Here is a 13,066-nt window from a genome sequence, read left to right on the forward strand (position 1 = left end):
GCAGATTTAGTGTCACTGCTACCCTCAACAGTTTGCCTGTGTGATCCTAAGTCACCAGATTGTGATGGGTCTTTATTAAAAAAGATCTTGACAACAAGCAGAAAGACATATTGGTACAATTAAAAGCAATCTTAATAGTTTACATTAAGCTTCTATGACTTTTCTTACATCTTTAATAAAAGACTAAGCATTACGGCCATGTTATTAGCATAATAACTGCTATTGACATAATTAGCAGAATAGTTTTAACACATTTGATTATTTTTAAAAAATCATTCTCTGAAATTAGCAATATTAATATGCTTTTGTTTATAAACTAGAGCAAGTAGAAATTTGGATTATTTGGGAATTTTTAAGTTTTACTACTTTAACTGCATTTGCAACTAAATTTTTAGATGAAAGGTAGGTAGGAAATCTGTAGTATTCAGAGTTTGTTTTTCATCATCACTTCTGCATGATGCCACCTTTCACACTGCCACAAATGGTTAGGACCTCATTTTATTCCTTCTTTGCAAGGTGATGAGAGGTGGGACAAGCCACCCCTATTGGGCAATAAGGCCAAAGTTTTCTTTTATGACCTGTTGCACATCCTCATTTGACCGCACCAGTTGAAGGTGAGAATTAAGCTCAAAGGACGGAAATAGTTGTTTTCCCTAACATAGAGCAATCGTTTGAGTTCATTTGAGAACTGCTGTTTTATGATCAGGGCTATTGTCTTTGTCTCCTCTCTTCCCAGTATTTATAAAATGTTTCTGAACTCTATTTGTAAGAGTTTTTTGCTAGTGGGAAAGAGTATGGCAAGGTTGCGTTTCTATATCTAGTTATTTTAGTGCTTTAGCCTCAAGATCTTGCTACATAAGGTTCTTGCTTACACCATTTCTGCAAGGCTACAAAAGGTTTGTGATGAGGGCAGGCCTACCTTTATCTTAATTACTCAGGACATGCATCCAACAAGCTCATTATATTGGTTACTCAGAAGAAAAGTCAAAGAATAGCTCAAGCATCCTTGAAGGCATGTATTTCAACATCTGTCATATAGCACGAAAGTGTCTGTGTCATCATTTCCTTCTGGGAATACACTGTATTGTTCAAGTGATTTCAATAAACTTGTCACACGCCACCTTCCTTCTAAAATAGCTGCATGAATAGGCAGTATAACCTAATATAATTTAACACAGAAGTCTTATGTTTAGTCCAGTATTTGTGCACGTATTCTCAAAATCTGTTCTGGAAATATTTAGAACATTATAAAGAATGAAAATGTTCAGCCAAAGTAATAATAAATGGTAGTTATTAAAAGCTAAGAAGCTGAGTGCAGAATAATAACATATTATTATATGTTTTTCTTATCCTATAAGCAATAATTTGGTATCAGCACAGTCATTTAGGGGGAGGTGGGTGGGTCTTGACTTCCTGTTCCACCAACGGACATATAACCATGACAAACATACTTATTACTGCTCTTCAGAGTTGCATGCTGCTACAGCATTTTTGGTATGTTCAACTCTTTGTAGAGGCTTCCTCTAAGTTTTGCAGGATAATAATGTATTTATATGGTTTTTTCAGACAAGAAGCCCTTCTTGCTGCCATTAGTGAAAAAGATGCCAATATTGCTCTGCTAGAACTTTCATCCTCTAAGAAGAAGACCCAAGATGAAGTGGCTGCACTGAAACGAGAGAAGGACCGTCTTGTGCAACAGCTCAAGCAGCAGGTGGGTAGAGGAGGGCTAGGAAAGAAAGTGGTTAATAATCTGATGTGAGATTATTATCTTGATTTGTGGAACTAATAATGTACAATCCTGTCATATGTTGGGATAGAAAGTGCATAAATAATGATTTCAAACTAGCTACCGGTCATGAAGCCTGTAAAACATGGTGGGGAAAGAAGAAGTCTCAATGTTGAGGGAAGTTTCTTCGTGTCACTGCCTGAGTAGTAAACATGTGATAGAATGTATAGGAAACGGTGAATGAAAAGGACATTGGTTATTATCTTCTACAGGCACAAATAATCACAGATTCAGGGAAATGTAGTGATACTTCTTTTGCTGGTCTGTATTTGCCTTGTTGGGAAGAAGCATACAGGGAAGAAAATTTTCCTTGCTGTAAAGCTCAAATGTGAATGTGTTACACCACACAGTCTCTACTGTGATTTCTAATCTGCAACAGGAGCACCATATGGGAATGCCAGCTACTAGAGTGGAATTTGGGAGGTCTCGTGTTTGTGAGGAGATTGGTCCTTTTCTATTTCTGGCCTCTCCCATTTCTAAGATCTTTTTGTGTTGGCATAACAATCAGAAAAAGTGTGTTTCTATTCAAGTATTTAGTATTGTGTCTCGGTATTGAATGCAATGTGAAAAATACATTGCCAATAAAACACAGAGGAAGCAAGATGATTTCTGGCAATAAGAGATTTAGGATCTGAAAAATCTGTGTAGATTTTTCACTTCAGCACTTCTGGTGGGTTTTTCTGAGTTACTCCCTTGCCACTTTCCCTGTAATAGCACCTATGCTGCTGCCAATCCGGTATCAACTTCTTCAGTGCCACCGATTCTATTTTCATAAAGTTTTACGTACAACATTTCATCTGTCAACCAGATGATTTCTGTTGCTGTCAAAGACAGTAAGAAAAAACCAGGTCTGCTTTTTGATAAAGGATTTCTCTGCTTCTTCCTTAGGAAACACAAGTAGGTTACTGGCTGTATATTTTTAAAATAACAATTATTTAAGGTTTAATTTAAGAACAGTAATTTTGATTGTTACACCAGCTTCCAAACAAGCAAGAAGTATAGTTTACAATCTTGTATTATTTACTTCTGAGCAACAGTTGTAATTACTTTCACTTGTCAGCCAGATGACCTCCTACTAGAACAGGATTCAGAAGTGGTCACAGTGATGTAAAGTACTTATTTTCTTCATGTAACTGTCTGTAGGTGTAGCAGCCTTAATATATGTTACCACTCATTCTAAGAGAACTTGGAACTTTGTTGCCAGTTCTTGTTGTCCTAAGTTTAAATTCTAGCACTTTCATGCCCCTTTCTCTTCCCAGTTTCCTTCTGATCATCCTTTGTGGGTAGATGGAACAATCTTTAGTGGTTTGTGGTGGTTTTTTTTCCTACTGAATATTTGTATATATTTAATTTATGTATTAAGGTTGTGATTATCTGTAATGACTTAGGTTTTAGTTAGGTGATTTTTTTAACATTGTTGTAGTTCATATCATTAGTTTTCAGTGCTGATAAGTCTTACAGTCGTATGCTGTTCCTAAAAAGACATGGCCATTTCCCTTAAGGATGCCCATTCTAAGTGCTTTTCTAAGATGTGGGATACTTAATTTCCCAAATAAACTAAAACTGCAAAGGAGATTAATTTAAAATTGTTCTTGCTATGAAACGAGACCAATTTTGAGCTGATGTCGGAGCAATAGTCCTTTTCCAAAAAATTCACTGGAATATCCAAATGCCTTTGAAGTTTCTGGTTCCAAAACTGCCATCAGCTATAAAGATTCATCATTGTTTAAGATCATTTAAGATTGTCAACTTAAAAAAAAAAAAAAAAAAAAAAAGGCAGAAGGTAATCTCCTCAACACATCTATGCTATGAGTAGTATAAATACAAGCTATATAAAAGTAGTATAAGTATAAATATAAAATCACAGATAATGGGGCTGCAAGGTTTTCTCCAGTGCATCCCCAATCCCCAAGGCAGAATGTATGTTTACATATAAACAATCTAAACTATATTTAAACCATACCTGAGAAATATTTATTTGACCTGGTAGAGATTTGACACATCCTCCCCAAAATCTATCCTACATCTTAAGGATGTATTATCTTTTATCCTTTTTTGTGGGCAGCTTTCAACATGTTGGCACAAAATCTCCTCCAAGTTACTTACATGGGACAGTAATACTCACCGCCTCTGTAAGTTGCAGGGAATCCGACATCGCATTTATTTTTTTCAGTACCATTAGTTTTGGTATGTACTTTTTCTGCATCAATTCAAATCATACCAACTTTGACAGCTCCAGAAGTAGGAGATGGGTCAGAAGAAAAGGCTATGAGATTTTACAGGATCCTCATTACTGATGTAGTCACAGAGAATCTCATTTTTCCACATGCTTTGCAAATAATCTGTGTACTTGGCCCTTGTGGTCCTCTTCAGTAATTACAGGTCACCAGCCTCGTATTTTCCAACAAAACAACTGTGCTCAATTTAAGCTTTGTCTACACGGACCCTTTTCTACATCTTGAGAACAAAGGTCCATCTGTGTTTGTCAGCTCCATAGGACTGTATAGCATTTCAGGAACTTCCTAAACGTTTAGCTGTAATTCCTAAATTTACAGTAGAAATTGTGAATGAAAAATCTTTCAGACTTGCAGATGTATTGAACACAGCTGTTCAAGAAAGGCAAGTAATGCTAGTTAATCAAGATATTCTGGAAGACTTTGAAAAGCAATTCTGGAGCCTAAAAAGTTTATTCAACCCTTCAGATTCAGAGTTGGGATCCTAACTTCAGTAATTCCTTCCTTCTGCCTTTAACATTGTTTCAGAGCTGTTGAGTTCCCTGATAAGGATTTGGTATTTCAGTCCATCCCATTTCTAGGAAATGCTTAGACTTTGTGGTGGGAAAGCAGCTCTTTCAGTTGGCTGGCAGGCACAGCTGACTCAAAGATTCCTGTTTCCATGTACACGGGATGCAAATAGAAATGCTGAGCAATATCGGAAGGGGGTGGTTTGTGTGAAGAGTTATGCATGCTGTGGTAGGTACCATAGGCCTGATTTCTGAATCTCACGGCAAACTGGAAACAGCCTCTGACAGAGATAACGCTTTAGAAAAGCAGTTTTCTGCTACGCTGCAATAGTGAGTGTGAATGGATCCAAGTGTGTACAATAGGATTCAAATTATAGCTCTTCATTGCTTGTGCTGGTTATCATTGGATTGCCACAATGGCTACCACTGTTAGCAGACTGACTTACTGTTAATTGACCTTTCTTAGAGTGTGGAAAGATACAACTCTCTCCCAAAACAAAAACTCATTCTACTGATGATCCTCGATTTACTTCTTGAAAAAAAAAATTCCAACTTCTTCAGCCCCACAATTTCCCCACAATAAATTTATTTTTATCAATAAATTTATTTTTACTTGCTTAAAAATATTGGTGAAGACACACAGATTCATTAAGGAAAGGTTGTACAGATTCTGGAGGACCATGTGATTATTCCTTGCTTTAAGTCTCCTTTGTCCCTTCCCAACACTGTGTCACGTTCCTGGTCGCTCGCATGGGAAGGGTGTTACTGCGAAAGAGAGGGAAGGAGTCCTGCCAAAAGACATTTTGGTTCTTTAATTTCTTTAAGTATGTGTATTAAAGTTTGGATGAAGAGAGGCATTTCGGAAAGAGGATATGGCATCAATGTTGTTTTAATTTAGAGTTTCTAGGCTCTGAATCGCAGGAATGTGCCTCAATATAGAGACCATTTCCTAATGAGGCACTCAGCATTGACCAGGCTTTCCAGTAAATGGAGCTGCCTGTTTCATATTGGTTGTCAGTTTGTATGAGGGATTTCCTCTATCATCGGAAAGGCAGGCCAATTGCAGGGCGAGGGTCACCAGCTAATGTGGTCCCAATTTACTCCCTCCCAGAGTACTTTGTCTCCGTGAGTAGTTCATGGAGAAGCAGTGGTTGGGAGGCTGCTTCACCAGAGGGGGCCGGGGCTGATGCAAGAAAACAGAGCTGAAGGCTGTCTAACAAAGTCCAGATGTAGCGTGGCGAGCGCCAGCCAGTGTGCTCGCATCATACGCCATACAGAAGCCCCCAGGACGTGTGTCATGCTGGAACTGGCGAGACCCAAGGAGCCTTGGCCTGCTTTGTGGCAGCACATCCACCGCTCATCTGCTAGAAAGCAGCCTGTTTGCCATTTATTCCTTTCTTTGTCAAGCGAAGTTTTAACGATCGGGGTATATTTCTTGTAACAGGGCGACACGCTACTCTGCAGCTTTGAGTTGCAAAGGGAAGGCATATCTGAATGGGCTGAGGTTTTCCTGTCTGTGGGCTTTGAGTCTTAAACGCTTGGGGTTTTCTGCTAGGAGCTGTTTGGAGCAAAGATTGTCATTTTCTGTGTTTGTACAGTGTCTAGCACAGTGGGGGCCCGACTTGACCAACATCTCTAGGCACTACTATGCCATAAACGTTAAGTAATAGTTCTGAAATTTTTAGGAGGCTCTGAACTGTATCTGTGTCTGTTTTCTGAGAGCTTGAATTGTTTGTAAATCACTGTGTATTCACTTGTATTATTATATAATGTTCCATAATTATTCCCAATTCTTTTATAATATACTGTAGCAGAAGTTACTAGGAACTAGCTTGATTCAGTGTAATTGATGGTGGGATCTCAAAATTTTCATTTTAATTGGTATGACTCCAGACTAGGTTAATACTGAGTGCGTGTTTATTATGCTGCCTTTTCCTAAATAAAAGTAATTTTCAGAGCAGTTCCTCGGTCTCTTAAGATCATGTTGAGTTTCGATCCTACACTTTAGCATGCTCGCAGAACCACCCAGCTAAGCTTTCTCCACATATTTCATAGACATATATTTTCTTCTATCACACAAATTGTTAATGAAAAATACTGAATAGTACTGGGCTCAGGACATAACTCTGTGTAACCCACTTGATTTATTCAGTTATACCTGTAGTCTGTTCTTAAAGACTGTTAGTGAAGGAGACCTCCAGTCTTGGGAAGTCTTTTCTATGGCTCATCTGTCTTTATCATTATAATGTCATTGTGCATCTGTAATGTCCCTTTCAGCAATTCAAGCTTATTACTACTTTTTCTATCTGTTATGGGCATAGAAAAAAAAGACTATTTCTTTGCACTTTTTAGCAGCCATTTTGGTTTACACAGAGGTATTCCTCTGTGTTATTCTCTAAACCGTGCAGTCTCAGTTCTTCCAGTTTTCATGTGTCTTGTTTTCTTGATATTTGATCATTTGAGTTGTTCTTTCTTAGATTTCATTTGTGGTATCCGAAACTGGACAAAGCTCAAAAGGAGGCCTTTCCTCAGCTGAACTTGTTCATTAGCATGTCATGTGAGACAGTGTCAGAAACCTTAACGGAGTCTTCCAAAACCTCACCAGTTCCCACAGGTTCCCAAAAATAACCATTAATAGCTTTCATTATAGTAAATAAATTCTTTCCTAGTATAGTACAGTCAGAGCTAGAAAATTTGAAGACATCTAATTTTTTTTGAGTATCATCTCGTTTGTTCTTTTCCTTTTCTGACCTAAAATGATATTCTCTGAGTGCTGAAATAAATTTTGTTAGTCACCTGAGTACAGTTTTTAGTGAAGGCTGACACAGAAAAGGCATGCACACTTTGAGCTTCTTGGCTTTATTTTTTGATGGCTTTGACTTTTGACTGAGTAGAAGATCAACCTTTGTTTTCAGCTTCCTTTTCATTCTAATGTACATCTCTAATGTCTACTTTTTCTCCCTTAGTACTTGCCTCACCTTTCCTCTTCTTGCCCTATACACTCTTGCTGTTCGCTTATGCTTAACTTAGTGAAAAGAGCTCCATTCTATTTTGGTGAAGGGAGATAAGAAACCTCATGCTATTAAAAGTATGGGTTATGTAGTCAGCTTGCTTGCCATTCAGAGGAATCTTTAATACCTGTCGTTCCCTTCTACTTCTATCTCCTCACCATGATCATTCCTTCCTCTGTGGGCCAGCATGAATTGAGGGGCTGTTATTTACCATTCCCATAAATTGAGAGGAATTATTTGGTGATGACTAGTAGTATTAATAGTTAGCATTTATGCAATATTGAATATATATTTCATCTAGCCATGCAAGTCCCAAAGCTGTTTTCTCTGTGCTACTTTGTGCTTCTTCCCTGCAAAGATTTTGGCTGACTTTCCTTATAAGGCCAAGGTACTGCAAAGATTTGTTTCTCAAGGAAATGTGGTTCATGGGATCATGAGGAAAATGAAAGGACTTTGGATTCCAGAATAGCTTCTCCCCCCCAAAATGCTAGTTTTTCACTGTTACTTGTTTCCCTGGAAACCCCACACACTGACACCTGACACTCCTCTGCTGTGAACTTTTCCAAAGTGAAGTTTCGCTGGTTGGAGTCATTTCTCTTTGTAACAGGAGAATGTAAAACAGGTCAAAGGAGACTGACAGGCAAGCATTTTCCTCTTACTGCCGTGGAGCTGTATCAACATGACCACACTTCTGGCAGTTTTTATTACCACCCTGCCTGATGAAATAATACAGATTCTGTGAGGCATGCAGTTAGTCTTTGCTTTGCCTTAGCTGCCCTGATTTGAAACCATGTCTGATGAGAGCGATTACCCGATTAGCGAACAAATTTATTCTTCAGATGACACGGATAAATCACTGCAGGTAATTGCTAAATGTAGTGCTGTTTCTGTGACAGAACTACCATTGTTCTCCAAGAGCATCTGAGAAGTTCTGGTGGTGCGACAGTGCCCACTGAAGTTTAATGAGTGGAGGTACCTCTCAAACCATTGTCAGAAGGGGACTTAGGAAGTTTAGGAAGATGTATTTAAGTTGTCTGAGTGTGTTGGTATTGGCTTCTTTATAGCTGAGAAAACAAAATAAAAGTTAACATTTGAAACGAGTGATGAGATTCAGAGAACTTGCATCCATCTTTGTTTATTGATCTCTTCACCACAGTACCCACATACTTGCACTAGCGAGAGTGGAAACAGATGCAGAAGTGGGGAAAGAAAACCTGTGTGATAAGACAGTTAAGAACAGACAGACAAGTTTGAAGGGGACTTGCATGTCAGAGGTTCCTGCATGTACTGGGCAGAACAGAAGGTACTCTCTGAATTCTGGTATTCTCTGAATGCCAGGTTAACCTTTTGAAACAGCAACAGATGGATTAATGTACTTTGCCAGGAATTTTTCAAGGAATAGTGAAGCATTTTGAGAACTTTTGTCACGTGTAGTAGACTTGGTACCTAAATAGTGCAGTCACAGCCTTTGTTTATACACTGCGTGGTTTGTAGAGTCAGTGTGAAGTCGTCTTTTTTTCAGATTCTTGTACCACCACTATCTGTAGGGTCAAATGCAGCTTTACAAAATTTGAATCTACTGGCTTTAATGTACAAAGATGCCAAAATATGTATTTTTTATAGTATATTCTTAGCTGGACTGACAGTGTAGCTGGCATACACGTGAGCAGGCAGAAGTGGGGGGAAGCACTCTGTACACTTCCTATTCAAGAAGCTATTGGACTAGAAACAGAAAAAAACTTCTGGCTGAAGTGAATATATATCCACTAATTGGCTCTCATCAAGCGTTGCCAGCTGTCAAATTTAAGCATCGTGGGGTTTGTCGAAGGCCTGTAATCCACCCAGATTATCAATCACAGCGCTGCTTGCTTTGCCAGGCTTTGCTCCCCAGTAATGGTTTCTGTCAAGGGGGGATCTCTGCCAGGAGCAGACCCCAGCACGCTGACAGCAGCCGAGCAGGCACAGAAAGCGAAGCTTTGTCATGCCCTTGAACACCGCTTCCTGAAGCACAGCACAAGAAGCCCTCGCAGATTAAAAGAAAGCACCTTCTCTTTGCCATGTTCTCCAGACTTTTTTCCCATCATTTTTAATCATCGGTTACCACAGTAACAGCACTCAGTGCAGCGTCAGCAGTCTTTTCTGGGGCAGCATTTCATCTTCCCGTAGTATTACTTACACTCTCGTTCCCCCCTCCCTCCTCCTTTTACCTTTACCCTCTTCCTCCTGTATTACTAAATAATAATGTATGTTCAAGTGAGCTCCTTGCTGTCACTGGCTTCACGGTGCCAGAGAAGGGAACTGCCTGTTGGCCCTGCTGTGAACAGCCACGTCTGCTTTCTGTTTGTGCCTTCACTCATGTCTCAGCCGGTAGTTGTTAGGGCGTTGCAATGGCGGCTGTGTAGGTTTGCTTGAAGGGGAAGGTTCTTTGCCTCACTGAGAGATTGAGCTTTGAGATTTATAAAAGAAGTTTGCAACTCAGATGACAATACAGTACTTGCTACCCTTTCTTTCTAGACATTGGTAACATTTAAAAAAATACGCTATGGACCAATATTTCCCAAGTTCGATCTCAGTTTTCAAAAACCTGTTTCATTCTATTAGAAATATTCCTCCATTTATTGATTATATTAAGATTTTCACATTATAGTTTTACAGCTTTTTGATTCATTAAAACTTTGCACAAATAAATGTAAATTAATTGGATAGTTGCTCACAGCATCTACTTCCACATTTACAGTATCTCTCATTCAAGGATTATGAACTCCTATACTAAGTTACTTAAGCAACATTGTCCCTGACTAGAAAATCAGGATTGCTGGACAAGTCTAGGTTAGCAGTTGAGAAACGCTGTATCCCGTTTCTGTAAGTGACAACCAATCTGCTGGTGTTTGATATCAGTTAAAATTGTTAAGCCTACACTGGGAGGACCAGGCTTGTTAATGGTATTAAAGAGTAAAGAACACTGGGTAAGCTTGGGTTTCTCCAGAAGACTGCACTAGGAAATCTAATTTTGGGCCTAAAAAATAATAGTTCCTTTGTGAATAGTATTTCTGGACATTAGTGCAATGTAAATGTAGTCACTGTCATTTTGCATCACAGTTGTACCGTATGGTGGTTCTCTGTAGTTATCGTGGCACAAACTACTGATCTGATAGGCACTGTTTTTCAGTTAAATGAAGAGAATATATTAGAACAGGTCTTTTTAATACATACATTCAACAGAGCATTTATGTATTTATTTCTATGAGACTTCTGTGCTCCAAATTTTATGTTGAGAACAGTTACCCTCCCTCAGTTTCTGACAGTCTTTGTGTTAGCTGATGAGTTCATGAGATAGATGCAAAAGCTCAGAAAGAACTGTTTAGAAGAGCTCAAGACTGCCAATAGTTGTTCATTCAAGGAATAAAATTATGGGTCCATCTTCCTTTGCTTGACTTCTACAGTTTGTGGGGTAGTTGGGAAGGACCCGTACACAACTACTCCCTGTTTGTTGTCCAGCAGCAGGATGTGCCTCAGGGGTAAAATATTTGAGACTTTCCGACAATTGGTTCTTGTGGCTGGGTTGGTTTGGCATCACTCTTTCGGTATTTGAATGGATGATGTTTGAAGGCTGACCAGAAAATACAGTGAGTTTATGATTACATTTAAATCTTGTCATTTAGACACATTGTTTAGGGAACTCTGAAGTTTTGGGGACAGGGAGGATTCCACTTAAATATGTAAATAATCTCGATGATATAAACTCGTGAATATATTTTCTGTGAAGAAACAGGAATTTCACACCGAAATTTCAGATACAGGAACATTTTGAAAGACTTGTTTGAACTCAGTAAAAATACTGTGGTTTTTCAAGTGTGTAACCGTCCTTACTGATATTTCATTGGTTGCATATGGCTTTTTCTGTACTAAATTATTCCTGTTCATTTGGGCTCTTTTACCTGGCATTGGCAATTGTCTAGAAGTCATATGTGTCCTTTTACCTCATCTCCATTCAAAATGTGCTAACTTGGTACATTATGCTTATCTGTTCCTACGTTTATTGGCATTATTCCCCTATGGGAACACACAAGACACTGAACAGTTTCACACTAAAGCTATAAAGTAAGACTTTATTTGTGGTTACTTCTCTTTGGATGAAAAGCCTAACGAACCCGTGACTTTAACAACTATCTTATATGAAAAGCAATTCACATATTGATAGTCGGTAGAAGGGTAGTGGCAGAAAGCTAAAAAGCATTTTACCACCTTTAATATTGGTTTTAATTTGTGTGAGATCTGTAACTGGTGAGGTGATAGGTGATGCAAGGTGTGTTCCAAGAACATTTAAGGAGAAGGTGAAGTCAGAGATATGAGGTGACTGATTGGTTTCATAAACTAAATATGTAGAGGGTTTCAAGTAGATTACGGATTAACAGTTGTATGACTTAATATGTCAGTGATGTGTTTTTTACTTGAAGGAGGAATGATAGAAAGAATTGTGCACCTAGAAATATGTAATGAAAATTAATGATCTATAAGATAAAATATATTGCATGTTTGGGATTTTGCTGTGTTATTTTGGGAGTAACATAATAAATCAGTGCTTTTTTTTGCTTCAGAAGAGAAAAATACATAGTCTGCAATAGAGAATTTTAATCCCCACCATCTTAAAAATTGATAATGGAAAAATTAAGTCTTAACTGTACAGAATGAACTTCAGCTTCGGTAAATAGTGAGCTGTTGATGAACAGTGGTCTCTGGTATTTTTGAGCTTATGCACTGAAATACCTCTCAGTCTACAGATTTTTTTCTCATCCACTGTATTAAGCTCCTTAGAATTCTGGAAATAATTTCCCTTTTTGAAACAATCTGATTGAGCCTAGTCCAGTATACCATATCTCGGGCTAATGAATAGGTAATGCAGGGGAACATAGAAGTTTCATGTTGCGGTTGGAAATCTAAGATATATGCTGTCAATTAGGACTAGTTTCTTGATACTAACCATTCACTAATTTACATACCAAGTTGTGGAAATTAATAGGATAGTATATCAGACTTATCAAGAGGAGACATAGATTTATGAAATTAGGCATCAGTTATTTATGATAGCTTCTGCAAATGGACGGGTGCTGATGGCTGCAGATTCCCCTCAGTTCTGTTAAGTTCATGGTGTTATGTTCTAAAGAATCCAAGTCTTAAAAAAATTACTATTCATGTTTTGGTGCTGAATAAATTATGCATTTTATTCCTTAATAAGAATTTGCTGTTTTCTACACCCGTTTTCTAAGATGAAAAAATATTCACGACCAAAGAAAAGGTGTGTAGTTTTTCCCCAGAGGTAATGTTTTTGCCACTTGACATTTGTGAATGTGTGTAGGGAGGGGATGGAGATTTTTCTGCTGGCTGCTAACTTGGGAAGCTGCGAGGAGTTCGGTAACAGCTGCCAGCTCTGAAAGATAAAGATGAGAAAGTTGATACTGATGGAGATCCTGCTTCCAGTCCCTCCTTGAATGGGGGTCTGCAGACGATGCCAAAATCACGAGGTAG

The 13,066-nt window shown here is 38.4% G+C and overlaps 1 protein-coding gene across 5 annotated transcripts in view; it reads left to right on the forward strand.

Moving 5' to 3' along the window:
- Window positions 1-13,066, forward strand: part of ERC1 (ELKS/RAB6-interacting/CAST family member 1) — a 296,218-nt gene that overhangs the window by 236,059 nt on the left and 47,093 nt on the right. For all 5 annotated transcript variants that reach the window (XM_075159301.1, XM_075159329.1, XM_075159320.1 and 2 more), the window contains one exon: window positions 1,567-1,711. In XM_075159301.1, the coding sequence (XP_075015402.1) occupies window positions 1,567-1,711 (145 nt within the window). The remainder of the gene's footprint in view (window positions 1-1,566; window positions 1,712-13,066) is intronic.

Source organism: Calonectris borealis, chromosome 1 (assembly GCF_964195595.1).
Source record: "Calonectris borealis chromosome 1, bCalBor7.hap1.2, whole genome shotgun sequence".
In the NCBI taxonomy this organism is placed as follows: Eukaryota; Metazoa; Chordata; class Aves; order Procellariiformes; family Procellariidae; genus Calonectris; species Calonectris borealis.